General features: G+C 53.5%; 18 protein-coding genes across 18 annotated transcripts; 9 read left to right on the top strand and 9 right to left on the bottom strand.

Annotated features, from left to right (window-relative positions):
- Positions 1 to 256: 256 nt before the first annotated feature.
- PICMEDRAFT_74930 (hypothetical protein) lies at positions 257 to 991 on the top strand (the record flags this gene model as incomplete). The annotated part of the gene is made up of 1 exon (XM_019164920.1): positions 257 to 991. One exon carries the CDS (start codon positions 257 to 259, stop codon positions 989 to 991), a length of 735 nt encoding a protein of 244 aa, XP_019015205.1.
- Positions 992 to 1,156: 165 nt separating this feature from the next.
- Positions 1,157 to 2,941, bottom strand: PICMEDRAFT_37702 (hypothetical protein; the record flags this gene model as incomplete). Its single annotated transcript, XM_019163100.1, has 1 exon — positions 1,157 to 2,941. One exon carries the CDS (start codon positions 2,939 to 2,941, stop codon positions 1,157 to 1,159), a length of 1,785 nt encoding a protein of 594 aa, XP_019015204.1.
- A 248-nt stretch (positions 2,942 to 3,189) lies between these two features.
- On the bottom strand, positions 3,190 to 4,992 carry PICMEDRAFT_74928 (hypothetical protein; the record flags this gene model as incomplete). The annotated part of the gene is made up of 1 exon (XM_019164919.1): positions 3,190 to 4,992. One exon carries the CDS (start codon positions 4,990 to 4,992, stop codon positions 3,190 to 3,192), a length of 1,803 nt encoding a protein of 600 aa, XP_019015203.1.
- A 223-nt stretch (positions 4,993 to 5,215) lies between these two features.
- Positions 5,216 to 5,860, bottom strand: PICMEDRAFT_74927 (hypothetical protein; the record flags this gene model as incomplete). The annotated part of the gene is made up of 1 exon (XM_019164918.1): positions 5,216 to 5,860. The coding sequence occupies one exon, from the start codon at positions 5,858 to 5,860 to the stop codon at positions 5,216 to 5,218; it is 645 nt and encodes a 214-aa protein (XP_019015202.1).
- Positions 5,861 to 6,194: 334 nt separating this feature from the next.
- On the top strand, positions 6,195 to 6,749 carry PICMEDRAFT_74926 (hypothetical protein; the record flags this gene model as incomplete). The annotated part of the gene is made up of 1 exon (XM_019164917.1): positions 6,195 to 6,749. One exon carries the CDS (start codon positions 6,195 to 6,197, stop codon positions 6,747 to 6,749), a length of 555 nt encoding a protein of 184 aa, XP_019015201.1.
- A 98-nt stretch (positions 6,750 to 6,847) lies between these two features.
- Positions 6,848 to 7,198, bottom strand: PICMEDRAFT_74925 (hypothetical protein; the record flags this gene model as incomplete). Its single annotated transcript, XM_019164916.1, has 1 exon — positions 6,848 to 7,198. One exon carries the CDS (start codon positions 7,196 to 7,198, stop codon positions 6,848 to 6,850), a length of 351 nt encoding a protein of 116 aa, XP_019015200.1.
- Positions 7,199 to 7,484: 286 nt separating this feature from the next.
- Positions 7,485 to 8,873, top strand: PICMEDRAFT_18554 (hypothetical protein). The gene is made up of 2 exons (XM_019162057.1): positions 7,485 to 8,045; positions 8,305 to 8,873. Exons 1-2 carry the CDS (start codon positions 7,521 to 7,523, stop codon positions 8,719 to 8,721), a joined length of 942 nt encoding a protein of 313 aa, XP_019015199.1. The 5' UTR covers positions 7,485 to 7,520; the 3' UTR covers positions 8,722 to 8,873.
- Positions 8,874 to 9,010: 137 nt separating this feature from the next.
- PICMEDRAFT_74923 (hypothetical protein) lies at positions 9,011 to 10,138 on the bottom strand (the record flags this gene model as incomplete). Its single annotated transcript, XM_019164915.1, has 1 exon — positions 9,011 to 10,138. One exon carries the CDS (start codon positions 10,136 to 10,138, stop codon positions 9,011 to 9,013), a length of 1,128 nt encoding a protein of 375 aa, XP_019015198.1.
- Positions 10,139 to 10,351: 213 nt separating this feature from the next.
- PICMEDRAFT_74922 (hypothetical protein) lies at positions 10,352 to 11,113 on the top strand (the record flags this gene model as incomplete). The annotated part of the gene is made up of 1 exon (XM_019164914.1): positions 10,352 to 11,113. The coding sequence occupies one exon, from the start codon at positions 10,352 to 10,354 to the stop codon at positions 11,111 to 11,113; it is 762 nt and encodes a 253-aa protein (XP_019015197.1).
- Positions 11,114 to 11,169: 56 nt separating this feature from the next.
- Positions 11,170 to 13,074, bottom strand: PICMEDRAFT_74921 (hypothetical protein; the record flags this gene model as incomplete). Its single annotated transcript, XM_019164913.1, has 1 exon — positions 11,170 to 13,074. One exon carries the CDS (start codon positions 13,072 to 13,074, stop codon positions 11,170 to 11,172), a length of 1,905 nt encoding a protein of 634 aa, XP_019015196.1.
- Positions 13,075 to 13,448: 374 nt separating this feature from the next.
- PICMEDRAFT_24486 (hypothetical protein) lies at positions 13,449 to 13,901 on the top strand (the record flags this gene model as incomplete). Its single annotated transcript, XM_019162353.1, has 1 exon — positions 13,449 to 13,901. A coding segment is annotated over one exon (453 nt), but the record flags the coding sequence as incomplete, so codon positions are not given.
- A 103-nt stretch (positions 13,902 to 14,004) lies between these two features.
- PICMEDRAFT_74919 (hypothetical protein) lies at positions 14,005 to 15,429 on the bottom strand (the record flags this gene model as incomplete). The annotated part of the gene is made up of 1 exon (XM_019164912.1): positions 14,005 to 15,429. The coding sequence occupies one exon, from the start codon at positions 15,427 to 15,429 to the stop codon at positions 14,005 to 14,007; it is 1,425 nt and encodes a 474-aa protein (XP_019015194.1).
- A 494-nt stretch (positions 15,430 to 15,923) lies between these two features.
- PICMEDRAFT_37632 (hypothetical protein) lies at positions 15,924 to 17,828 on the top strand (the record flags this gene model as incomplete). Its single annotated transcript, XM_019163096.1, has 2 exons — positions 15,924 to 17,393; positions 17,529 to 17,828. The coding sequence occupies 2 exons, from the start codon at positions 15,924 to 15,926 to the stop codon at positions 17,826 to 17,828; spliced, it is 1,770 nt and encodes a 589-aa protein (XP_019015193.1).
- Positions 17,829 to 18,265: 437 nt separating this feature from the next.
- Positions 18,266 to 20,621, top strand: PICMEDRAFT_56462 (hypothetical protein; the record flags this gene model as incomplete). Its single annotated transcript, XM_019163188.1, has 2 exons — positions 18,266 to 20,117; positions 20,193 to 20,621. The coding sequence occupies 2 exons, from the start codon at positions 18,266 to 18,268 to the stop codon at positions 20,363 to 20,365; spliced, it is 2,025 nt and encodes a 674-aa protein (XP_019015192.1). The 3' UTR covers positions 20,366 to 20,621.
- On the bottom strand, positions 20,397 to 21,191 carry PICMEDRAFT_74916 (hypothetical protein; the record flags this gene model as incomplete). The annotated part of the gene is made up of 1 exon (XM_019164911.1): positions 20,397 to 21,191. One exon carries the CDS (start codon positions 21,189 to 21,191, stop codon positions 20,397 to 20,399), a length of 795 nt encoding a protein of 264 aa, XP_019015191.1.
- Positions 21,192 to 21,463: 272 nt separating this feature from the next.
- On the top strand, positions 21,464 to 22,467 carry PICMEDRAFT_18551 (hypothetical protein). Its single transcript, XM_019162056.1, has one exon. It carries the CDS (start codon positions 21,501 to 21,503, stop codon positions 22,437 to 22,439), a length of 939 nt encoding a protein of 312 aa, XP_019015190.1. The 5' UTR covers positions 21,464 to 21,500; the 3' UTR covers positions 22,440 to 22,467.
- Positions 22,468 to 22,680: 213 nt separating this feature from the next.
- On the top strand, positions 22,681 to 23,885 carry PICMEDRAFT_18550 (hypothetical protein). Its single transcript, XM_019162055.1, has one exon. It carries the CDS (start codon positions 22,714 to 22,716, stop codon positions 23,731 to 23,733), a length of 1,020 nt encoding a protein of 339 aa, XP_019015189.1. The 5' UTR covers positions 22,681 to 22,713; the 3' UTR covers positions 23,734 to 23,885.
- On the bottom strand, positions 23,805 to 24,422 carry PICMEDRAFT_74913 (hypothetical protein; the record flags this gene model as incomplete). Its single annotated transcript, XM_019164910.1, has 1 exon — positions 23,805 to 24,422. One exon carries the CDS (start codon positions 24,420 to 24,422, stop codon positions 23,805 to 23,807), a length of 618 nt encoding a protein of 205 aa, XP_019015188.1.
- Positions 24,423 to 24,430: the final 8 nt, after the last annotated feature.

Raw genomic sequence — 24,430 nt, 5'->3', positions numbered from 1 at the left:
TTTTCTGTTTAGCAGTCTGAATTTCCCTGTACTTTGCAGTCTCAGCCAATAGAGATGATTCCACCAGCAAGAAGAAGAACATAAGTTGACCATGAAACAGTGGAAAAGAAAAATAAAATTTTCTCTTTCCCGATCGGGAAAGCATTCTTTTCTCCTTTTCCAATACCAAATCGAATGTGTTGGACAACATTGAACAGAACTGTCTTGCAGAGGAGACAGCTGAAGGCTGGAGAGGGACTACCAGCATAAGACAAGCATGGTTTCCTTACAACACGTGGCACTGTGTGCGCTAGTCCTGGAGCGCCCCGTTTTGGTCACGTCTACTGACCCACATACCACTGTCAAAAGAGTGCAGAAGATACTGCAAGGCTGGCCAGTAAACTCACAGGTGACTCCGATTACAACTGCAAATGGTGCCTCGGTGTTTTCTCTACTGGACATGAGCTTGGAAAATCAAAGGACACTCTACCGGGAATTACGAAAGCAAAAGTACCCGCTGGTTCTAGTCTCGTCTCCGGAATCGGAGCTCGACACGAAGCTCGAAACATTGCTGCTGTTCAACTACAAAGACGAGTTGAACGATCTACCGCAGCCCTCGGAGCTGTTCAGGTTCACTAGTCTAGAAGCAATCAGAAAAAGTGTACGACAGGTGACTATAACTACCGAGATGAAAACCTACATTTACGACCTCATCGTGGAGGTTCGATACTCGAGATTTATTAAGGGTGGAATACCAACATACATCATTGCCGACTTGACTGACTTCATCCGATTCAAAGCGTTCATACTAGAAATGACCTTTGTCACACCAGCGATTGTGAAGACGTGTTTCAAGATTGTACTACCGCTACGCTTGCATCTGATAGACCCCGAGGATGACCCGTCACTCTTATACGGCTCCAACCCGACCCTAGTCCAGCAGCTGATTCGGGCAATAGACGCCAACGACGTAATCGACATCGCCATCAGCAATGTGAGACCTCCGATATAGGTTTCTTGGAAAAATTCCAGCGAAAACGTCTGTTCTGTACTATATGTATCTCTATCTATGCGCAATTATACCCCGTCCACTGCATGTCAATCATTCAATATTTTTAGCTGTTTGTTTCTAAATGGTTCTTACTCGTAAATAATTTGTAAACAGTTTATAAGCTACTTAGTGCTTGATGTCCCAGTACTTGATACAGCTGTCGGAACCTGCGGAAACAATGACGTCCTCATTTATCCATTCCACACAGTTGACTCCCTCCTTATGTGCATTCAAAAACTTAATGTTTCTAGATGGCTTCTCGACGGAATAGATGAAGATGTTTGTGTCCAACGAACCAGACAAGCAGTACCTATCTCCCGGACTCCACTTGATGGAGTTGATTTTCGATGTGTGGAACGCCCATCTTGAGGTGATGAGCGTGTAGTCCGTCAAGCTGTAGAGCAAAATCTTACCTTGAATATCACCACAGGCCAAGTACTCCTCGTTCGAGGAAATCGACAACACAGTAGGTTTGCTACGCAAGTAGTTTACCTCGTTGAGCACTTTCAGGTCTGTGTCATAAATGTGGACTTGGAAATTTTTGGCGTCAGTAACGATAATGAATTTCTCAGACACGTCGATACTCGAGGCTTCATAATCTAACCGCTTTTCGCTGATTGGTTTCCCATTGAAGTCGTAGAATCTAATTCCATCCTCAAACAACACTGCTGCAAACTTGGTGTTTAGCTTCAAGTCGACTGGTTGCTTCTTCAAATCATCCACAGTGGAAATTTCCAGTCTCTCGCTGATCAACTTCAACTTGTCGTCCCAGGAGATGGAGAACAACGATTTTGAGACATCAGGAATTTCCTTTATTGAAACCACCAAGCCCTTGTGCTCATCTCCCGTGATGAGTGTGTCCTCGTTATTTTCGACCAAGTGTTTCAAAATCTTACCATCGTAAGAGCCAGTGAAAATCTCATCGCTTTCCTTGAGCTTCGCCATAGAGGTAACGCTGACCTGATGAGCGTTAATAATCTCAACAGGGTCGGACGACTCCTTGCTGAAAACATAAAGAGTCCCGCCCAATGTTAATCCAATGAACTTGTCCTCGCCAACGACGGCACACCCCAAGAATTGACTTTCAACTTGGTACTTCAAGTTCCACTCTTTGACAACCTTACCCTCGATGTTGACGATTCTCAAGTAGGCGTCTGCACTAGCAATCAAGAAACTCTCATCGTCTATCCAGTCAACGGCGTAGATGCCACCTTTGGAGAGGTCTTTGAACGATTTCACCACCTCTCCGGTGTTGCCGTCGAACAAGGCAATTATCCTGTCGACTCCGACACTGGCTGCAAGTTTGCCGTTAGGAGAAAATTTGACCATTTTCACAAAGTTTGTGTGGATCGTTTTGTTACTTTGGTTGAACTTGAATGGCGGGCCTTTCAAGAATACCACGTTCGAGTCGTCACCGACGGTGAACGCAGAGTATGGTCTGGTGGTCTTGATTGCAACCGAGTTGATCTGGCTCGAGTGTCCACTGATCTCACCGATACTGTTTCCGGAGTCGAAAGTGAAACAATGACCAAATGTATCGCTGCCGTTACCGACAGCTATGATTCTCTTGCTGTCGGCGTCCCAGGCTAAATCGTTAATCCGATTGCTCAAGATCTTGAACTCGCTCTTGACAATCATCTCGGGCTGTGAGCAGTCCCAAACCAGCACGTTACCGGACTCATCGCCGGAGGCAACGTAAAACCCACTAGGGGACACTTTTGCCACCGAAACAGGGTACTTGTGGCCATTGAAGACCCAGCTTTCCCCGCCTTGGTCGAGTGAACGGAGAACAACACATTTCCCGGATGGATAAATGAGTCTGTTTCTAGTTTTGTCGTATGACAATTGCGTCGTGAAGGCTCTCTTCGTGGATGGGTTCCCCACAATGGTTTTCTTTGGTGTGATAGACATTGAATGCTGTCGATTGCAGGGCAGAAGACCTTTGGTGGACCACACTACAGCAGAGCAGAAGAGAAGGAGGCGGGCTATACGTACAACACTTGGTTTGAATCAAAGGCTTCGAAAATATCATACATGGAGCGACTGATTGTCTCCGTAGAGGGAACGGAACGTGTCACAAACGAAACCTGTCTGTTTCTGTTAGTGTCTGTGTTGTGGAATATAGATTGCTACAACAGCAGGCAGACAAGTGCTGCCCGTCATTTATAATCTTTGTTTAACGCCGTGGGCCTGAAAACGCCCCCCGTCTTGGCGGTGTCCAACCACTTCTCAATGACCTGCATTGGAATCCCATGTTTCTCGTACATGCTGTACAACGATGTCGGGTCGCCTCCTCCGGCTTCCTGCATGTGCTGCTGCAGGATGAAGAAGGAGATCAGGTAGACTAACCTTTCGATCGACATGAGCGGGTGGTTGTACTTTCGTATTGCGGTTGTGACCGTTTTAGCTAGGAGATGGGTGTCCCCCTGTTGGTCGGACGTAAGTCCGGACTCTTCAAGGATTTCTTCTCTGAGTCCGTAGAACATATCGTTGTTTGGAATGTCGTTCATGGAGACGACGCATGACTCGACAGTAGGGAGATCATCGGGCTGGTCAACGTCGTCGTCGACGTCGTCCGTGTCGAGACAGAACGAGTCCACCAGGGCGTCCATTTCTGACTCCAGCTTGGGGTCGCTGATTTTCCGGTTTACAAGGTCGGGCAAATTGACCAGCTTCTCGTCGTCCCTGAAGATTGTTTCGACAAAGATGAAGCACCCAAAGTCAATGACGCCGCTCACCTCCGACTGCTCGTCGACAAACCCCTGCGGGTACAGTATCCCGTACCTGACGTCTGTTCCGTTTCTCTTAACGTACCGCACCATGGCCACGACGTTCAGACGAACCATGGCGTACCAGAGCTCCGAGTAGATTGCCATGTCTTTGTTGATGGTGTGGGAGCCGTCCTTGGTGTTTTTGCTCGAGGGAAGGACGATCAAGGAGTCCTGGTGGAGGTACCACGGAGGGACCGTAGACTTTGGAACAAAGGAGGCGATAGTCATGGACTTGATCGAGTTCATGCTGAACACGTTTGCCGGCAAGTCTGTGAGTAGGAAGTTCGACGTACCGAACTTGTATCCCTCGATGATGAATTCCGGGTTCTGGATTTCCTTGGCCTCCTTTTCGCCAAAGTTCTCCTTCTCCGTGCCCTCCTCTTCGTAGTAGTAGACGTACTTCTCTTTGATTCTCTGCTGGGTCCTGACATCAATAGAGGTGGAGGCCACGTAGTCGGTCAGGCTGCTCCTTTTCACAAACGGGTAAGCAGAGATGTCGAGCTCGAGGTCCGGGATCCCGAGCAGCTGCAGCTTGTAGGAGTAGATCTCGACGGGTTTCTTGAACTTCGGAGTGAACAACGAGAACTTGGTCAGGGCGGAGATGGCGTCACCCAAGGTGTAGGTGAAGTTCTGCTCGTTGTTCATGTTGGCGTTGACGACCGTTTTGTTGATGTACCTGATGTTGGCGTCGTGGTACTTGTCTCTGGCCTCTGCAAGGCTGTCTGCAGACGTGGATGCGGCGTACGAGTCAACGAAGATCAAGTTGAGGTTGTCGTGTGTCTCCACGAGGGTCTTGATCTTGTTCCCGAAGAGCTCCCAGTCGTAGTCGAAGTCGAAGGCCGACACGACGAGGACGTCGCAGCTCTTGAGCCTGCCCAGCCCGAAGGAGACCGACTGGAGGACGTCTGTGACGGCCTTCATTAGATCTGTCTGGTTGGCGGGGTCGCCACCGTGGGGCGTCTCCAAGGCCGCCACAAAGCGCACGATGTCGTTCCAGGCCAACGCCCTGTTGTCGGCGTCCGTGACCGCCTGCGGGTGTCGGATGAGGGAGACCTTGTTGGACTTGTTGAACACGATCGGGTTGATGAGGTAGTTGTACACGAAGAAGGACACCAGCGAGAGGGCGGACTCGTTTGCCCGCAGCACGTGGGACGTGTTGTCCACGAGCAGGTAGGTGGTTCTTGCAGACATGGCGGCGGAGGAGGGGCAGGAGGAGGAGGAGGAGGAGGAGGAGGAGAAAGAAAAGGAGGTGGTGAAGACACAAGAGGCCGGGGGCCGGAAAAGCGATTTTCATGTAGGTGGTCTGCAGTGGTTTGCGCCGGCGTCTCGGGAGACGGGGTCGGGGGGAGTACACATGTGTAGCTATATACAGGATGTACGGCACGGCGGCAGGCCGGCGGACGGTGTCCGGGGATCATTTGACCTTCTTGGCCTTCAACTTGATCGTCTCGTCGTTGAAGTAGATGCCCTTGCCCTTGTACGGCTCGGGCGGACGCATGTTTCTCAAGCGGGCGGCAAACAGGTTGAGCTTCTGCTTGTCCGGGCCCCGCAGAACAAGCAGTGTCTGCGAAGGCGTCTCGCAGACAATGTGCTCCGGGATGGGCAAGCCCTCGACGTTGCAGCGGCCCACCTTCATCTTGACCCACTCCTGCCCCGTCTTGGCGTCCTTCTCCAGCATCACCCGGTACCCGGTGCCCTTGAACCGCAACGTCGACGAGTGGCCGTCCGTCACCCCGACCACCGCGTTGTTGATCAGCGACCGGTACGTGCCCCACATCGACTTCTGGATCTTGTTCTTCTCGTCCTCGATCTCGATCTTCAGCACCGCCGGGTTGCCTGCGTCCATCTTCACGAAGTCCGGGATCTGCAGGTTGATTTCGCCCTTCGGCCCTGCCACCGAGAGCAGCCTGTTGAGCACGATCTTCTGTGTGCCTTTTGGAATCACGGTTGGCACTAGCATCTGCACCGACGACAGCTTCACGTCCGGCGTCAGGAACACGGGCGACGACCCGATGTGCGACAGCGTGTGTCTCGTGGTGTGCAACAGTCTTCTCTGCATCCTGCTGCCCTGGTTTGTGTTTGTTGTCCGCCTCTCCGTCTTCCTCTGTCTTCTTCTTCTCTTTTCCTGTCTTCATCTGCTGTCTCTTGAGCCCGTCTGACTTTGTCGACAACCGCAGCGGCAGCAGCGGGAGGTGGCAGCGACGCGTCGAATTACCGCATTAGGCAATTTTTCTTTTTTGATCTTTCTGGCAAAAGATTTTTCTTCTTCCTATAGAAGAAAGACAGGATAGGAAGAGAAGAGAAGAGAAGATAAGGGAAGAGAAGGTAGAGCAGAGAGGCAGAGAAGCCAGAGAAGCCAGAGAAGCCAGAGAAGCACCCAGGACACACACAGAATGGTGAGAAAACTCAAGTACCACGAGCAGAAGCTCCTGAAGAAGGTGGATCTGTACAACTACAAGCAGGACAACAACCACCGGGAGGCAGACGTGGTGCAGCGGTACCAGTTGACGAACCGCAGCGACTACCACTCGTACAACAAGATCGTCGGGAAGTTGAAGCAGGTGGCGAGGAAGCTGGCGCTGCTCGAGGCGGCGGACCCGTTCCGGATCAAGCACGAGCAGCTGCTGCTGGAGAAGCTGTACGGGATGGGGCTCCTTCCGACGACGAGCAAGATCAGCGCCGTGGAGAACAAGGTGTCGGTGAGCAGCCTGTGCCGGCGGCGGGTGGGCGTGATGATGGTGAAGTTCCACATGGCGCAGAACGTGGCGGACGCCAACAAGTTTGTGCGCCAGGGCCACGTGCGGGTGGGGAGCAAGGTCGTCACGGACCCGGCGTACCTCATCACGCGGGCGCTGGAGGACTACCTGACGTGGGTGGACGAGTCGAAGATCAAGCAGAACGTGCTGACGTTCAAGAACCGCTGGGACGACTACAGCGTGGCCAACTGAGCGGCGCAGCGCAGCGGGGCGCCGTGTGTAGTGTATAGCGGAGCGTACAGCGCAGTGGTATAGCGTAATCGTGTTGGTATAGCGTACACATACAAATCCTACAGCAGCCGCCGCAGCTTCTCGTTGTTCACGTCACTCGCCTTCTTCGACAGCCCCGCCGGCAACGGCAGCTTCACCTCCAGCAGCTTCAGCTCCCGCCGCAGATGCACCGACGCAAACGACAGGTCCTCGTAGCACCGGCTCATCAGCTGCTGCACCGTCTCCCCGTCCCCGTCCCCGTCCCCCGCCCCCGCCTCCTTGTCCAGCAGCTCCACGTGTGTCTCCTCCACCTTCTCCATCACCTCTGCAAACGTCCCCAGAAACGACACCAACCGCTGCTCCGTCTCCTGGATCGCGTCCAGCCGCTCCCGCACGTACTCCGTGTCCGTCTGTTCTCCTGTGCTGGCCATTGTGTGTGTTGTCCGCTGTCCCCGGCCTCCCCGTGAAGAACAACCTCCCGTCCCCGTCCACTCCCGTCTCTTTCCCAGGAATACTACATCAACACCTCCAAACCCTCTTGACACCCAAACCCTCGCTCTAAGCACGTGACGACGCAGCTTTTTCCCGCGTCTGAAAAAAAAAGGCCTGCTGTTGCAGCAGTGGGGAGGTATAAGTGGAAAAGGAAGGGAAGAAGAAGAAGATGGCAGGTTGGATAGTCTTCTCGGAGAGTTGTATGTGGGTTTTGGAAGGTTTTAGAAGAGTTTTGCAAACAAGAAAACAGAACAGCACAAGATGTCCGAATCCACCGAAGTTCTAGTCCTCAGAGGCACCTTGCAAGGCCACAACGGCTGGGTCACCTCGCTCTCCACATGTCCTGCCAACCCAGACCTCTTGTTGTCTGCGTCCAGAGACAAGACGTTGATTGTCTGGCAATTGACCAGAGACGAGAACCAGTACGGTGTCGCCAAGAAGGCGTTGAGAGGCCACTCGCACATTGTGCAGGACTGCCAGTTGACGCCAGACGGAAGATACGCTCTCTCGGGTTCTTGGGACAAGACCTTGAGACTCTGGAAGGTGTCAGACGGTGAGTGTGTCACGAGATTCGACGGCCACAACGGCGACGTCATGTCCGTTTCCATCTCCCGTACCGTGAGACAGTTTGTTTCTGCTTCCAGAGACAAGACCGTCAAGGTCTGGAACGCTCTTGGTAACTGTGTCCAAACCTTGCAGTCCCACCAGGACTGGGTTTCCTCTGTCGAGTGCTCTCCATCCAAGGACACCATTGTCTACTCCGCCGGCTGGGACAAGGCCGTCAAGGTAAGTGCCTTTGCCTCTTTTTTTCGCCTCTGTTTGCCCTTTTCCCCGCTCTGCTCCACACCTGCTGCTCCCACATGATGTTACAAATATATTTGCTACTTCAGACGCCTCCGGGCGAATGAGACATATAATTATCACCAAGATCTCTGATGGGTTTCCCAGAGCAGCACGGTGGACACGCACAGCGGCGCAACAGGAACAAGACCTCCGAATCTCCAGATTACTAACATTGCCTCTTCTCGCACCTCTTTACTTCTAGACCTGGGACATGAACGACTCCAGCTTGTTGTCCGACTTCGTCGGCCACAACGGTTACATCTCCTGCATCACCATCTCCCCAGACGGATCCCTTTGCGCTTCCGGTGGTAAGGACGGCTCCATCATCTTGTGGGACTTGGTCTCCAACGACGTCCTTTACACCTTGTCTGCCGGCGACGAAATCAACGCCTTGGCGTTCTCTCCAAACAGATTCTGGTTAGCAGCAGCAACTTCCACCTCCATCAAGATCTTCCACTTGCAAGAAAGAACCTTGACTGACGAATTAAAGCCAGAGGTTGCTGAAGGTAAGACTCCAGAATGTGTCTCTTTGACCTGGTCCAGTGACGGTCAAAACTTGTTCTCCGGTTACACCGACGACTTGATCAGAGTCTGGCAAGTCATGACTTCTTCCGCTTAAACGCTTAGGCCCTAGAAGTCTCTCCACCCCCACCCCGGTTATCTTTTCCTTCACTTGTAAGAGAAGATAACCAACCTATAAAAACACCCCCACTTTTTTTATAAATTTTTTTCTTTTTTTTTCTTTTTTTTTATAACTTAATATCATTCGGTATCAATCAATATATTCAAATCGAAATTAAATAAGTGATATAAAAAGTCAAAAGCAGGGCAGCAGAGTAGAAGAACCGCTGCCTGTACGTGTCGCCAGAAAAATGCAGTGTCGTATGTATTGTCGTTCGTTGGTGCGGTCACTCCTCGTTCCTGATGTGTCTGCAGACAATGTCATTCACCAGCTGGAGAGCGTAGGCCGGGCCAAAGCCGTGGCACACCTCCTTCCCCCGAAGCTCGTTCATGATGCCCGGGATGTCGAGCGTGTACTCTTCGTTCAAGTTCGCAAACTCCACGAGGTAGTCCCACACGGCGCTGATGGTCAACAACTTGTTGCTGTCGTGCCGGTAAGATTCCCCAATCTTGCTGGCGTGGTACCCGGACTCGTTCTCCTGGCCGTGCGAGCTCCAGTCGATGGTGCCCTCGATGAACTCGTACTTGGACGTGTTCGGGAACTTGAACGACAAGATGTCCTGTATGTCGAGCCCGTCCGCCAGCCCGTGGTCGTTGCCGCCAACGCCGCCGCCGCCGCCTTCCCGAGCACCGGGGCTGGTGTATGCGTCGTCCTGCACGGGCTGGAACGCCTGGCTCTGCTGCTGGAACTGTTGCTGCTTCTGCAGCATCTGGTTCTCCATGTTCAACCGCTTGTTCCTCTCCCGTAGCTCGCTGAGCTGCTTCTCCAGCCGCTCCCGGGACACCTCGGCGTCCTGCAACCGGCTCGACAACTCCTTGATCTTGCCCTCCTTCCGTTCTCGAAACGCCCGCTGGGCAGCCCGGTTCTGCGCCTTGCGTCGTTGGTACAGCTCCTCCTCGCTTGGTCCAGCGGTCCCGTTCTTCACCGTGGCGGCGCCGTCGGGCGAACTATAGCCCGTGTTGCTCGTCGGCTGCCCTGCGTCGTTCATGTTCGTGTCACTCCCGTCGCTGTGGGCGTTCCCGCTGGCAGACCGGCGGTTGCCGTCCGCATGGCCGATGCTGTAGTTGTGGTTGTGGCTGTCGCTGAACACACTCGACGTGCTTCCGTCGTGGCTTTTCTCCTCCTGTTGCTGCTGCTGCTGCTGCTGCTGGTACTGAACCAGCGCCCCAAAGGATAGCGGGTCGGGTGTTCCGTAGTCCATGAGCCCAAACAGCTGGAGGTTGCCACTGTCTCCGCTCCCGACACCTGGCGACAACGCCAGGTTGATGTCCAACGCCGGACCGGTCGCCCCCAGGCCTTTCTCGTTCTCGTTCACACTCTGCAGCTTCAGCTGGCTATCCGTGTTGTACTCCATGCCTGTCTGTGGTGCCCTGCTGTCGACCTGAATCTTTCTGTACACGGGCTAGGGCAGACACCCCGTCTAACAGTCTTCTCTTTGTACAACCCTCGTCTCCTTTTGTGCAACATGTTTTTCCAGTTTTTCTTGCCAGGCAGTCGTCTGCAGGTGAACGGAAAGCCCGCCGGGGGTTGAGGGCCACCGTCGAAGAGGCAGTGACACCCAGAGCAGATGCAGACGACGATAGATGACCCGATATGGGCGTTTGAACAGGACATGGAGGCACTCGTGCGGTCTGTGCAGCAGTATGCGCCAAACCAGACGTTTGCGTCGTCCCTCATCCGGGATTCGGACGAGATCGGCAAGCAGATCAAGGACTATGAGGACAGGCTGCAGCAGCACGCCAGCGCAGACATATCTCTGAAGAAGCACGACAACCGGCTCACGGGGGCGCTGACGGACTCCTTGAAGACGCTTGTCGAGTGCAAGAGAAGCCTGGACACTCTTCCGAAGCTGCACGACTACACAAAGACGACGGAGGCAACGGCGACGGCGACGGAGGCGAAGCTCGATCCGGAGGACACGAGGACGGTTCTCTCGTATGCCCTGAAGCTCTCGAAGTTCTCGAAGATCCCCCGGACGTTTGACGGCGCCCTCTTGCCGAACAACTTCACTTGGCCCGGAGACGACAACATGCGCAGAGGGAACCTCGCCATAGCGTCGCTGATGCCGAACAAGCTCATCCAGTACGAGAACTATGGCCCGGGATACGTGCCGCCGGCAGAGCAGATGGAGGTCGACCAAGAGCCGAAGGACGCCGGCCAGCAGGGCGTAGCCGGGCAGGACAAGAAGGAAGACGAAGACGACGAGGAAGATGAAGACGACGAGGACGATTTCATTCCGGAAAGAACCAACTCGATCGAGAACGTCAATAAGGGAGAGTCGACTGCGGTCATGGCTGGCCTCGACTTGCTGGATTTCGACGACGAGTAATAACGGCTAGATATATAGGTAGATAGGGCTGCAAGTAACGCATTCACGACAATAAACTAAGTGTGTGGCTCCGTTGACGAGGCCGGCTTCATGGCGGCGACAAAGGCAGAGATGTCTCTCTCGATGTTTGTGAGAGCAAGCTTCATCCGGCTGACCTCCTCCTCGGTGATCTGGCCGGGGGCTTTGCCCTGCAAGCTCTGGTCCCGCCACTCGGCGTACTCCTTCGAGAGCTTGTTGAAATCGTTCTCCAAGTTGTCGAACTCGAGCACGGTGGAATCCTGTAGCTCTTCCTGGTTGTCGAAGTCGGGCAACTCTGCGGCAGCGGTCTTGCTGTTGTTCGAGGACTTGAGCACTTCGAGTAAGTCCGTCGTGGAGTCGAACTGGTCCTTCAACGTGGCAAGCTGGATTGCAATTGGAACAGGCGACTCCTCGGGCTTCTTCACCTCCTTGCTGTGGAGATGATACTTTTTCATGAAGAGACTGGCCTGCTTGCCGAATGGCCCGCTAAAGACAGCCAGGACCACGGCACAGCCAATATGCACCCAGAAGTAGCACGACCTCCACAAGGCGATGGATTTGCCAAACTCCAATATGACAAACGGCTGCACGGCGTAGCCAAAGGCGAGCTGGGTGATTGTCCAGGACACGATGTCGTACAACACCTTGTACGGCGAGACATTGCTGTTGTCCTTCGTGGCAAAGATGGGGCGGAAATTTCTTCTGAAAACCTTGCCCACACTTTGGAGAAACGCCCCGAGGATGAAAGTGAGGTAGTAGCCCGGCAGGGTGCCGTGCCAGAAAGCAGAGGTGGCAAAGGTGATGATGGTTGGGATCATGCCGGCCTTTAGCTTGCCCGTCTTCTTGTCTCTCGTGCACGTTCTCAAGTAGATAAAGTTCTTCAACCACTTGTTGGTGTTCATGTTCCACGCTTCCAAGCAGTCGTGGACGTTCTGGCCAAGCTCAAAACGGAGCGGATCAATGTTTTGCACTCTGTTCCAGTACATGACGTCCTTTTCCGGGTTGTAGCCGTTGTAGCCCAAGCCGACGACGATGCAGGCGCCCTCGCTGATGAGCCACACAGCGTAGTACTTGAGTCTCTCGACAATGCCCAAGACCCAGATGAAAGCCACCTTGTACAGGAAGCTCTTGCCCGTTCTGAACTCCGTGCTGAGGGAGTAGTCGACGGTGATGAGCGGTGTGAGGTAGACAAAGAGGCCGATCCACACGAAGCCTTGGAGGACCTTTCTGAGGGCGACTCTGCCGCTCTTGGGGATCTTCCGCTTGCGTCTTCTGCCCGGCTGCTTCGACTCTGGGACGTCGTCGAAAAGCTCGGTCAAGATGAACTTCTCGTAGTCGGCGTAGTCGAAGGAGGGCCCCGTGATGAGAGACGCGTAGAAGAAGACGTATCCAAGGTAGGACGAGAGGCCTGGGTGGTGGAGAATCGCCCGACTCTTCTGGTACACGTTCAAGTTTGACTCGAACTTGTCTTTGTCCTGATGGTACATGAGCCCGTCCCAGTAGGACCAGCCGAACGCACTCAACTTCATGACCATGACCATCTGGGCGCCCGTGAAGTCAATCTCGCCCGGGTTTGACTCCCGGATGTCAAACTGCGCCTGCACGTGGTTCACGCAGAGCACACCCATCAACACAACAAGGTTCACCCACGGCATGAATCTCGAACGGTAGTACTTGGTCAAAAAGTATGTGAAGAGCGCATTGAGCAGGATAACAAAAAAGCCCTTGTAGATCTCGAGGATGCAGAAGATGTACACCGCACTGGCAACAATGATGTACCAGTTCTTCAGCCGGTAGCTGGTGTCCGGAAGCCGCTTGAACACGGCGCTGACGGGGAAGGACAGAAACAGACACACCAATGTCTTCACGGACGCTGCGTCCAGGCCAGATGCTTCGCAGAGGTACCCCACGAGGGGGCGAAACGGGTTCAATGTGTCCACCATGTCTCTCCGGCAAGCTGTGCGGCGTCTGTGGTCCAAATCAGACTCTCCTTTGCCCCCGGCTTCATTTCCCGTGGCCTCCTTTTGGCATCCTGTCGACCAACCATACCCGTCAAAAGTTGAAGCGAACCGTCCCGAGCGAGAAGGTGAAGTTTCGCAAAAGGTGTTGGAGCCATTTCTCGGGCCAGGGGCGGTCATCTTCTCCTGCCAGAGACGTCCGCTCTGTTGTTGCTAGCCCTGCAATGCTTCTCCAGCGTCCCATAGGCGTCTCGTCCGTGGCCCTGGCCCGGCCATGGGGAACGAGGTCCGTGTTCAACCTGTCCCGGTCAATCAAGGCCCTCAAAACGGCGTCGTCGTCGTCGTCAGCCGGCTCAGCACAGAAGTACACCATCAGCAAGAGGTTCCAGCACCCGCAGCCGCTGATGTACGCCCTGGTGTCTCGCGTGGACCTCTACCACGAGTTTGTTCCGTACTGCACGTCGTCGTTCATCACCACCCGGGACCCTGCAACGGGTCAGCCTACGGTTGCTGGCCTGCGGGTCGGCTTCCAGGCGTTCGACGAGGAGTTCACCTGCGAGCTCGACTGCGTGCCGTCGCAGACTGTCGTTGCGAAGTCGATCTCCCACTCCCTGTTCCACTTTCTTGAGACAGAGTGGCAAATCGTGCCCACGGACGGCGTCAATGGCGGCGCCGACCACTGCGTGGCGACGTTGAACCTCCGCTACGAGTTCAAGAGCACACTGTACAACCACGTTAGCTCTCTTTTTGCGAAACAGGTGGCGAAGCTCCTGACCCAGGCGTTTGAGCGGCGGGCGTACGAGGTGGCTCGGGACGACAGCTTGCAGAAGCGATACCACGAAGAAACGAAAAAGTAGTTCTTGTACATTTAGGTAGAAAACAAAAGTCATATACATAGTAAACAATTGTCACAGATCACTCGTCCTCGAAGAGACGCACAGCGGCCTCGCTGAGACGGTTCACGGCTTCCCGGAGGACGTCGTGAGTATCAACGAAGGAGATGGCTGTCCGGACAAAGTTCGAGCGGGGCTCCGAGAGCTGCTTGTCGACACTCATGTTGCGGCCAAGCACGACAAGCACGCCAGCCTCGACGGCCTTCACGTAGAAGAGCTCCATGAGCTCGTGGACGTTGGCGCCGGAGAAACGTGGGTGCTTGTCGACATTGATGACGACGGAAACAAACATGCCGCAGCTCGGGTCAATCGGAGAGAGGTACCCTTTTGTGTACGCCGGGGACGAGAGAAGGGCACCGACGTAGACGTTCTTGCGCTGGAGGTACTCGTTCCGGACCTTGGTTATCCAATGGATCCAGCCCTCAACGCCGCCGAGCTGGAGGATCGTGTTGTTGAGGAACATCTGCGAGTACCCGTTAGGCGACCGGGTGAGCACGGCGGCGCTGCCGCTGTAGAAGGGCATGAGGGCTTTGTCGGCGACGACGAAGCCCAAGCGCATGCCGGGGGCAAATATCTTGGAGAACGTCTCGACACGCACGACCCTGCCGGACGTGTCCAACGTCGTGTACGAAGGGTTCAACGAGGCAATGAACTCGTCGTTCGAGAGGCTGTAGCTCGTCGCAGGGTCGCCGTACTTGTCGAAGTTCAAGTACGAGTATGGCTCGTCCTCGATAATGGCGAAGTTGTGTTTCTCTGCCAGGGCGATGACCCGCTTCTTGTGCTCGATCGTCTGCGCCAGCCCTAGCGGGTTGTGCCCGTTGGGAATCGTGTACAAGGCCTTCGGCTTTGGCAGCCCCGGCTTTAGCGTCGTCCAGTTCTCCAAGAGCGTCTCCAACTCGTTGCCGTAGTCAAACTCCGTCACGGCGCTGAGCCGGACGGGCACCGCAATGCCTCCTCTCTCGACGAGACTCCCGAGCACAGGCACAAAGGTGAACTCCTCGAAAAGCACTGTGTCGCCCGGGTCAACGAGCACGTCAAACGTCTTGGCAATGCCGTCGGCACCGCCAAGCGTGCACTGGACTTCCCAGGACTGCAGCTTCGGCCGCACAACCCGCTTCACAAACCCCCGGATCTGCTCCAGCAACGGCTCCAGGCCGCCGACCTCCGAGTACTGCAACGCCGCCTTGATGTCGATCCGAGCGCTGTCGGAGGACACGTCGACGGACCGGAACGTGTCTGCCGTCGTGTTGTAAAAGGGGGCGTCCCGCAGCTGGACATCTGCACCCTTGATAGGGAAGAATTGGTAATTCGGAAGCCCCCCGATCAACTGGATCGGCTTTGGGTGGGGATTGGCTACCTTCGGAACGTCATGCCAGAAGTCGTGGGGCACCCGGCCCCGGGCACGCTGTGAGACAAGCGCCAGCAATGGCGATTCATTGTCTGTCATGGTGGTTGTAGCGGTATTATCAGTGTTAATCAGAAGGCAAGTAGAAGTAGAAGAAGAAGAAGAGGAAGAGGAAGAAGAAGAGGAGAAAAGAGCTGAGCACGGAAATAAGCCGCCCTTATTAATCAGCTATCTTCAACACCGAGCGAGGCGGCCGCCACAGAAGCCACTTCTGTCTTCTTTCTTGCCACGCCAGGGCTGTCGTACGGCACGGAGAAAGTAGGAACAGAGTCGGAGTTGCAGACGGCTACGGAGTAGTAACGGTTGAAGCGGTTAGAGAAGTTAAGTTGTTGGCATCGCCATTGACGCTAGATGAGCAAATAACGGTTGCACGAGCAGATTAAAAACAGTGAGCAAATATCGGCGGCTCGTACGAGGAGGACGCCGTCATGGCCTTCGGAAGCTATAAAGATGGGCCCTTTGCGGGTCCGTGGAGACACAGAAACACAGAGAGCAGACACGATGCTGTAGAATAGTCTTGCCACTCGCCCCCGACCATGGATCCGCTGCAGAAACGAGACGTCTTCCATGACGGAGTCTGGTGCATCGCCGACATGGGCACTACGGCCTACGTTGCCGCCAAAAAGCAGTCCCAGGCGGCTGTCGCCTGGGCGGACCAGGCGCTTTACGGTCACAACACGGTGTACTTCTGCGCCGTGGTTGTGGCCGTCTTTATTGCCAAGCGACTCGTCTACTTCTTGGTCGACAACGCCGCACGGACAACAAAGACAACTGCCGGACGGCCTGCTGAAACCTGCTACTGCAAGCTTGCAGCACTGAACAGATGGGTTTGCTACCGCCGGCTGCCTACGATGCTGTGCAGCCTCTTCCAATTGCCTTCCTCGCTCGGGAACTTCCTCCTCATTGCTGGCGGATCTCTCTACGTGCTCTGCTACACGTTCATCCCGAAATTCTGGTACAGGGAATGCCGGGGGTTTGGTTCGCCGCCGCTTGCCGTGCGGGCAGGAATGCAGGCGACCGCACTGGTTCCCTTCCTGTTCATCCTCTCGGGCAAGACCAACCTCATCTCCCAGCTCACAGACATCTCTTACGAAAAGCTCAACGTCTATCACCGGTGGGTCTCCGTCATCTGTTGTCTCCTCGGATGGACTCACACTATCCCCTTCTACGTGCAGGCTGTCCGGGAGGGCGGTAGGGCCAGACTGGCTTGGTTCCAGTCCCACGAGGACCTCTTTAGAAACGGTATCCCGCCACTGGTGTTCCTGACTATCCTTACCGTCTTTTCCCACTCGTATATCCGTGCAGCGTGGTACGAGCTGTGGCTTCAGGTCCACTGGATCTGCGCACTCGGCTTCTACATCTCCCTCTTCTACCACTGCTACCCGGAGATGAACTCCTGGAAGTACATGATCGCCACGGCCGTGTTCTGGGTAGCCCAGCTCGGCTGGCGGGCCGTCAACAAGGCCCTTCTCAGGCCCAACAGAGGCTTTCTCAGGCCTAACAAGTGTCGTATGCGCCGATTCACCTCCAACGGCCCGGACGAGCACTACTTTGAGGTTGTTATTGAGAATTCTAATGACTTTTCGTGGGTTCCTGGCCAGCACGTGTTTCTGAGAATCCCAGGACTCAGGTTCCTCGAAAGCCATCCCTTCTCGATCATCTCCCACTTCGAACCCAGACAGGATACGGACATCAGGCTTGTCGTGAAAGCATGTGGCTGGGGCGGCCTCACAGACCATATCTACCAGAAGCTGCCCGACAGCGGCTTCTCCGACTCCACCGTCTTCATCGACGGGCCCTACGGCGGCTGTTCCCGCCGAGTCGACGCCTTCCACGGAGTATTCCTGTTGGCATCCGGAACAGGCGTCTCCGCCGTTCTCCCTTTCCTTGAGGAGTCGTGTCGCCAATTGAAGAACCCGGATGCCCTCACAAGTGCGGTCAACTTTAGCTGGATTGTCCGCAGTTCCGATAACATCGAGTGGGTGCTTCCCGAACTGAAGAAGATTGTCCACGCCCACAGTGGCGCCATAAAGGAGAAGAAAGTCGTGATTACCATCTACATCAGTCAAGAAATTGGTCTTTCATGCGAGGAGCCGTTACAAGTGCTGAAACACAACATGAACTCCTCTTCCGACTCCGAGCCAGACGACAAGGACGACCATTTTACTGAGGCTTCCCCTGTCCCTGCAACTTCCCCTGCCCCTGTTGCTGCTACTCTACAGCTTGGGCTTATAAACATCACCAACAGCAAGCCCGAAGTTAACCAGCTTGTTACTAATACCGGTGTCAGCCTTCTTGAAAAAAACATTTTCATTGTCTCTGGCTCCGACTCCATGAAGGTGCAGGCCTCGAACGCCGTTGCGGCCCTACAGAGGCATGTTCTGCGGCGCCAAAGCCCCATCAGGGAGATATACCTTCACTCTGAGTCCTTTGGCTGGTGATTGGCTATTATTGTAGAATCTTGATAGATTTTAAATAATAAATGATAAGTATCGACTGATGATTGACAAAATCAAACTATCCGCCACTGTTTATCTCCCCGACGTACCTTCCCGATTGGGCAATTGCGGCAACTGCCGCCGCCATACAAATTTTCGTCTTTTCACTGATAAGGGCCAACCAAACCACATCTACTTACACGTCCGCACAGATAGAACGGTGATTCTTCCATGTAAAGCAGGAAGAACCAGCAAAAAGGGCTTTGTGATTAAACCAGGAAATGAACAAACAAAGCGGCCAGTACAAATTCCGAGTGACTAAAGGGCCCGCTAAAGGGCCACCAAAAGAATGCGTGGCAATGACGTCGCAGATGAAGACAGCAACCACTGGTGAGTTCAGTGGTGAAACTGTTTTGGGGATAGCTACAGCAAAGTTACCAATGCAGCACCGGGAAGAGGCCCGCCGGAAACGGAAGTCGGGAGGAAAACACCAGATGGCGGCATGTTGCGCCTGCAAGAAGAAACGGAAAAAGTGTGACGGGAAGTATCCGAGGTGCTCTAACTGTCTGCGGCTAGGCCATGAGTGCACGATCATCTACCCTCCGACTGGGAGAGAGATACAAAGAGACTACTTGGAGAGGCTGGAAACAAATGTGCGGGAGCTGGAGGAGAAGCTGCAGAGTGGGGACTGGCACAAGAGCTCCTCGGAGGCATGCCTCAGCAGCTCGGCGTCGGAGTCACCCAACGAGGAGCCACCTTACCCGGCAAGATACCCCCCTACTGCCAATAAGAGTAAGGACTTGACACAGGAGGTTGGTTTTATCTCCTTGGGTGCTGCTGGAGAACCGTGCTACATTGGTGAGACGTCCGCATACTCTATTGCAAAGGTGATCAGCTCCTCAATTAACTGCTTCCCGCTTAGTGTCAATACCTTCATGGATAAGACCAACGCCTCGCCCATATTCGAGCTGCCGTTCAAGTTTCCCAGTTTAGAAACAGCCTCCGATCTGCTTGTATGCTATAAGAAATCTGTGCATTGTCAGTACCCGTTTCTGGACTGGCCCTTCATAGAAAACTGCTTCGACCTCGTTGTCAAAAAGAAGAGCCATGGCCACGTCCCCATCTTCTTTATTTTCATGATATTTGCCATAAGCTCTCAGATCCAGGACGCATCAAACAGCAACGCCTACTCGAGCTATACTAAATCATATTACATGAAGGCGTTTGAGTGTGTCGGCCTGGTCATCGAGTCAGTCAACATATACACAGTGCAGGCTTTTCTGCTCATGTCTGTGTTTGCACAAAAGATGCCCGACGGGGTTCCCGGCTGGCAGGCCAGCGGTCTGGCGATCCGAACTGCAGTAGTACTGGGTCTGCACCGCAAATCATATCATCGGAAGAATCAGCCTGTCACCAACGAGCAGCGACTGCTGCAGGACCTGAAATCAAGGATATTCTGGTCGGCATACGGGATTGAAAGGATCAATGGTTTGATTTTGGGCCGACCTTTCAGTATTTCCGACATTGACATTGATGCCCCATTCCCGCTTGAGACACCGGAAACAAGAGTTGGTTGCTATGTGGTAAAGCTTCGGAGGATCCAATCAAGCATCTGTACTTTCATCTACAAGCCGATCCCACTGGTTGACCAGCAGGAAGATGTCGATGCAACACGGGTGGAGATATTATTAGAGTTGAACGAGTGGCTATCGACATTCCCGTATAAGGACAACGCGGTATCTACATTTGAGACAAACAACTGGTCGCTGATATCGTACCACAACTCGGTACTACTACTTTGGAGGCCAATAATTCTTGAGGTGGCCAAGTTAAAGGAAGAGTCTCCAAAACGTCACCTCGAATGGTTCAAAGTTTTTACAGAGAGTGCCTCCGCCGTGTGCATCAACTACAAGAACATGCACCTGAAACGGAAGCTGAGCTACACTTGGTCGGCAATGCACTGCTGCTTTGTCTCGGGTATTTCGTTTCTCTTTTGTCTTTGGCTTGATCGGTCCTTGAAGGTGTTGAAGTGGAAGCGCAAAAGCCTTGTGTACGAGACGATCAGCGCCTGTCAGACAATTCTGTACGTGCTTGCCGAGAGATGGGGATCTGCGTCAATTTTCCGGGACTCTTTCGAAAGGTTGTCAACCATTGTGAAGACTTGTATTGACTCTGAGAATGACATGGAACCGCATAACACTATGAACGACATACTAACTTCAGGAATTTTTGTTGACGGAAGCATCGGCATTGATTCGTACCTTACGGGGAAACAATTCAAACAAAAGTTTCGTCACCGAGGCTCAATTGGCGGCAAAACAGATGGCTTATCAATGTCCACCACCACCTCTTCTTTGTATACCACAGCAACAATTGCAACCCCTGCCACATCTGCGGCAGCTGCTGACACCGGGCGGGAACCAATGGACAGCGGCAGCGACAACCTGGACTCTCTCTGGGAGTTCTTGGATACCACGGGAGACAAGTATCTCCGTGATCTCTTCAACGAAATGGAGGACAGTATTAGCATGAACGGTTAGGAATAAATAGTATAAACTTTTCTATACATAACTAGATCTTCTTTTCTTTCTCGCTTCTAAGTCTCTTTCTAAAACCTGCCTCCCTGTTTCCATCCGGCGGAACAGTTCTGCACTGCAACCCAGAATAGAACCAGTCAACCATGGTAACTCCATCGTAAACCGGCTTTCCCGTGGCTGCCTGGATTGCTCTGGCGTACGGAGGCATCTGCGTGCACTCAAGGACAAAAGCGCCAATATCCGAGTTGCTCTCCACCAGCTCGACGGCCAGGTCAACAAGTTCTTGCTCAAGTTCTTCGGCAACGTAGGAGTCGCCGTCGGTAATAATGCGGTGCAGGGCTCCTCCAGGCTTGCACCCTGTGATGACAAGTCTCTTGCACATCTCTTCGGTGATTCCGACTCCCCTAAAGTGTGTCTCGCAGAGCGTAATCGGGTCGAACGTGATCACGCCGATCTTCTTCTTCGGCGAAAGAATCGTCAGTACTGATGGTACCTGCAGCAAGCTGCTTGTAGCAATAGGGATATCGACCTGGCTGGCAAGCCGAGTCTGGATCTGCGCCAGAAATCCACACGACGTGATGATGCCAATGCAGCCTTTGTCCTGGAGCGTCTTGCACGCTGCCACGTACGATTGAAAATACTCCTCGTCAAACTCGTTTGGGTCGACAACCTTCCACAACGTGGCTCCAGAAATCTGCTGCTGGATCACTGGAAAGTGGTAGCTTTCCGACATGATTACGTCTCCGGGAGGCCTGTGGATGTCGTCGGTGTAGTCAAGGCAGAGGGCCCCGAGCGGGGGAAGTTTGGTGTCTGGCGGGTAGTACGACATGGCTGGTGCTCCGGTCTTGTGGCGTCTGGTTTAACATCAGAGGTATTTGCACCCCGCCACCACAGACCGTCATGAACTGTCCACAGTGGCCCGCCATGACCTTTTATACCATGCAAAAGGGCTGTTAACCGTGGCAGAGATAAGCCCCAGCCGGAGAAGCTGTGGCCGGAGACGGATTTCTCCGCGAGCGTAAAACTCCCGGTGCTATAAAAGGCAGGCAATTTCCCCCTCTGAGGTTGGCGGAAGAAGAGACGAAAGAGGAACGAGAAGGAGGAATAGTAGGGTCAAAGCAGCTAACAATCAGCAGAAATGACATTCAAACTACCTACGGACAAGCTTGGGATCCCTTTGCTCGGGATCGGGTCTGGGACCTACTACTTCAAGCGGTCGCCGGACTTGCCACCAAACGAGCAACTAGTGTCGATCTTCACAACAGCCGTGGAGAAGGGTTTTGTTCACCTTGACTCCGCTGAGGTGTACGGGAATGACGCCGAGTTAAAGGCAAGCTTACAGAAACTTCTTGCTGGCGGGAAGATAAAGCGGGAGGACATCTTCATCACAGACAAGTACTTTGCCGGTGACGGGTCGTACACGGCACACTCAAAGCATAAGAATCCGTATGAGCGGCTCACGCAGCTCTTGGCAGACCTCGACACACCATACGTGGACCTCTACTTGCTCCATGCGCCGTTCATCAAGAAGGAAACCCACGGCTTTGACTTGAAAGAGGCGTGGGCGTTTTTGCAGCAGGCGCACGACGAGGGCCTTGCCAAGCGCATCGGCGTCTCCAATTTTGCTGTCGAGGACCTCAAGCAAATCTGGGACAGCACCAAGACGAACCCACAGGTCAACCAGATTGAGTTCAACGCCTTTCTCCAGGAGCAGACTCCGGGCATCGTCGAATTCTCCCAGAGCAAGGGGATTGTGGTCGAGGCGTACTCGCCGCTCAGCCCAATCACCGCCGCTGACCTCACGCAAGGCGCCGGTCTTCATTTTGCTGAGTACCTTGACTCCCTAGCTTCCAAATATGCGAAGACCCGTCTTCAGGTCTTGCTCCGCTGGGTCATCCAGCGGGACATTGTCCCCGTCACGACGACGTCCAAACCCGAGCGTTTCGCCGAGTTTGAGGGCGTTTTCGGCTGGCAACTCGACGACGCAGAGGTTTCCCACCTATCCAAGCTAGGCGCCGCCTACAAGCCGCCGCTCCGCAAGTACTGGAAGCCCGAGTACAGTAAGTATGACAAGTAGCCATTCTAGTTAGTGTAATACAATACAGTTATTTCTTATCTTAATTTCCTCGGGCGCTTATCGTCCCGCTTAGGCGCTAAGCGCCACAGAATTTCCAGATTAGGCAAGCGGGCTGGAGGCGTCTCTTTCCGGGGGGTAGTAGGACGAATGTGGAAGTCGGGGAACCAGGAACCCGGTATAAATATGGGGACAGACGCCCCAGAGTGTCTGCTGTGGTGGTGGCGGCAACTAAGGGTGTACTGTTTGCTTGTCAACAAGTTAGACCGATAGCGCAATGAACAAGGCAAATGTGCTTTTGATTGGAACAGGTGGGGTAGGCACGATTGTCGCATGCGGTCTCGTGTACAACAAGAAGGCCTCTGTATCGGTAGTCGTCCGTAGCGACTACAAGAAGGTGAAAGAACACGGATGGGAGATTCAATCATGCGATTACGGCCACCTGCCGGCGTGGAAACCGGATCACATTTTCCCCACGGTTGACGCTGCGGCGGAAGTCGGCGTCGTGTACGACTACGTGGTGATGACGACAAAGAACTTGCCCGACGTGGTGAAGCCCGAGGATGTGGCGGCCCCGGCAATCACGGTTGGGAAAACCACCGTTGTTCTCATCCAGAACGGGTTTGACCTCGGTCGGCCCTTCATCGCCAAGTACCCGCAGAACTTCTGCCTCTCTGGCGTCTCGCATATCGGGTCACACAACCACGGCGGAGTCATCAGCCAGACGCAACACGACAAGTGTCTTGTGAGCTACTTTGAGAACCCGAACCTTGGCAAGGAAGAACAGGAGGCCAAGGCAAAGGAATTCATTGACCTGTACAGCAATGACAAGAACTCTGTGTCCTACTTCCCCGATGTGAAATGGTACCGGTATCGGAAACTTGTCTACAACGCCACCCTCAACACAGCATGTGCGTTAACCAGAGTGGACACAGGCAGACTTGCGCTTTCTGGCACGCTAGAGGCGGTTTCCATCCCAGCAATGCACGAGGTGATCAAGGTTGCCAAGGCAGACGGGGTCGAGTTGCCGGAGGATGTAATCAACACTGTTGTCCATTCGGACGACGGCGACTGGTTTAAGCCATCTATGCTTGTTGATGTCGAAAAGGGAAACCCAATTGAGCTCGAAGTCATCCTCGGAAATTTGCTTGTCGTTGCGAGGGAGCTCAAGGTGGAGACTCCAACATTGGACCTTTTGTACCATCTTTTGAAAGCTACCCAATTCAAGTTGAAGGAAGGCAAGGGCCTAATCGACGTTCCTAAGGAGAGATCCATTAGCTCTAAGTTCTACTCCTAAGGCCATTTGTAACTTTGTAAGCTGTGCTTAATAAAAAATATTAGACAATACAAATTTTTCAAATAACTGTCTTACAATTTGGACGGTTCGTCAATCCACCAGTCCTTAGGAGAGGCCATCACCGTTTCTGTTAGGCATCTCGGATCCTCTGCTCCAGAATTGATAATATTCAGCGTCTCTCTTTCTCTCTCCCAAGAGAACAGATTTCTCAGAAATGGATCTCCCTCGTCGTTAATGATATCGGTTGCAACATCACCAATACTGCCTAGCATCATGAACGCATGTCCAGAATCGCCGGCCATGACAAAAACAGACCGGTCTTCGTAGTAGGGGCAGTATGATATTAGGTAGTCATTGTCCGAGCTATCTGAATACCAACAAAGCCGAGTCATGGAGATCTTCTTCACCTCCGGAATGTTTTCTCTGATGAAGTTCTTGATTTGCTTCAACGCAAAGAGAGGGATGTTTGTTTCCTGCTCCTCAGGACTCCATTTGGTTTTCACTTTTGAATTGATGTCGCCGACGGGGTTGATCCATTTCAAGCCTCTGTAACCTATCTTCATATATCCTTCAGTACAAGGAAAACCGTACAATCCTCCAAGTGCACCATCTCTGACTTTGTAGGTCCATGTCGGGAACTTTGTCTGAGCGTACTTTCTTTGTGTCGCCTTATCCTTTATCTTGATCATGCAAACAG

Source organism: Pichia membranifaciens (assembly GCF_001661235.1).
Source record: "Pichia membranifaciens NRRL Y-2026 unplaced genomic scaffold PICMEscaffold_9, whole genome shotgun sequence".
Lineage (NCBI taxonomy): Eukaryota > Fungi > Ascomycota > Pichiomycetes > Pichiales > Pichiaceae > Pichia > Pichia membranifaciens.
The sequence above is the reverse complement of the archived record's forward strand: the minus strand, read 5'-3'. Positions and strand labels throughout refer to the sequence as shown.

Coding starts and splice junctions, on each gene's coding strand:
- PICMEDRAFT_18554 (XM_019162057.1), top strand. CDS start 7,521: ATGTCCGAATCCACCGAAGTTCTAGTCCTCAGAGGCACCTTGCAAGGC. Junction 8,046..8,304: donor GCTGGGACAAGGCCGTCAAG/GTAAGTGCCTTT, acceptor CTTTACTTCTAG/ACCTGGGACATGAACGACTC.
- PICMEDRAFT_18551 (XM_019162056.1), top strand. CDS start 21,501: ATGACATTCAAACTACCTACGGACAAGCTTGGGATCCCTTTGCTCGGG.
- PICMEDRAFT_18550 (XM_019162055.1), top strand. CDS start 22,714: ATGAACAAGGCAAATGTGCTTTTGATTGGAACAGGTGGGGTAGGCACG.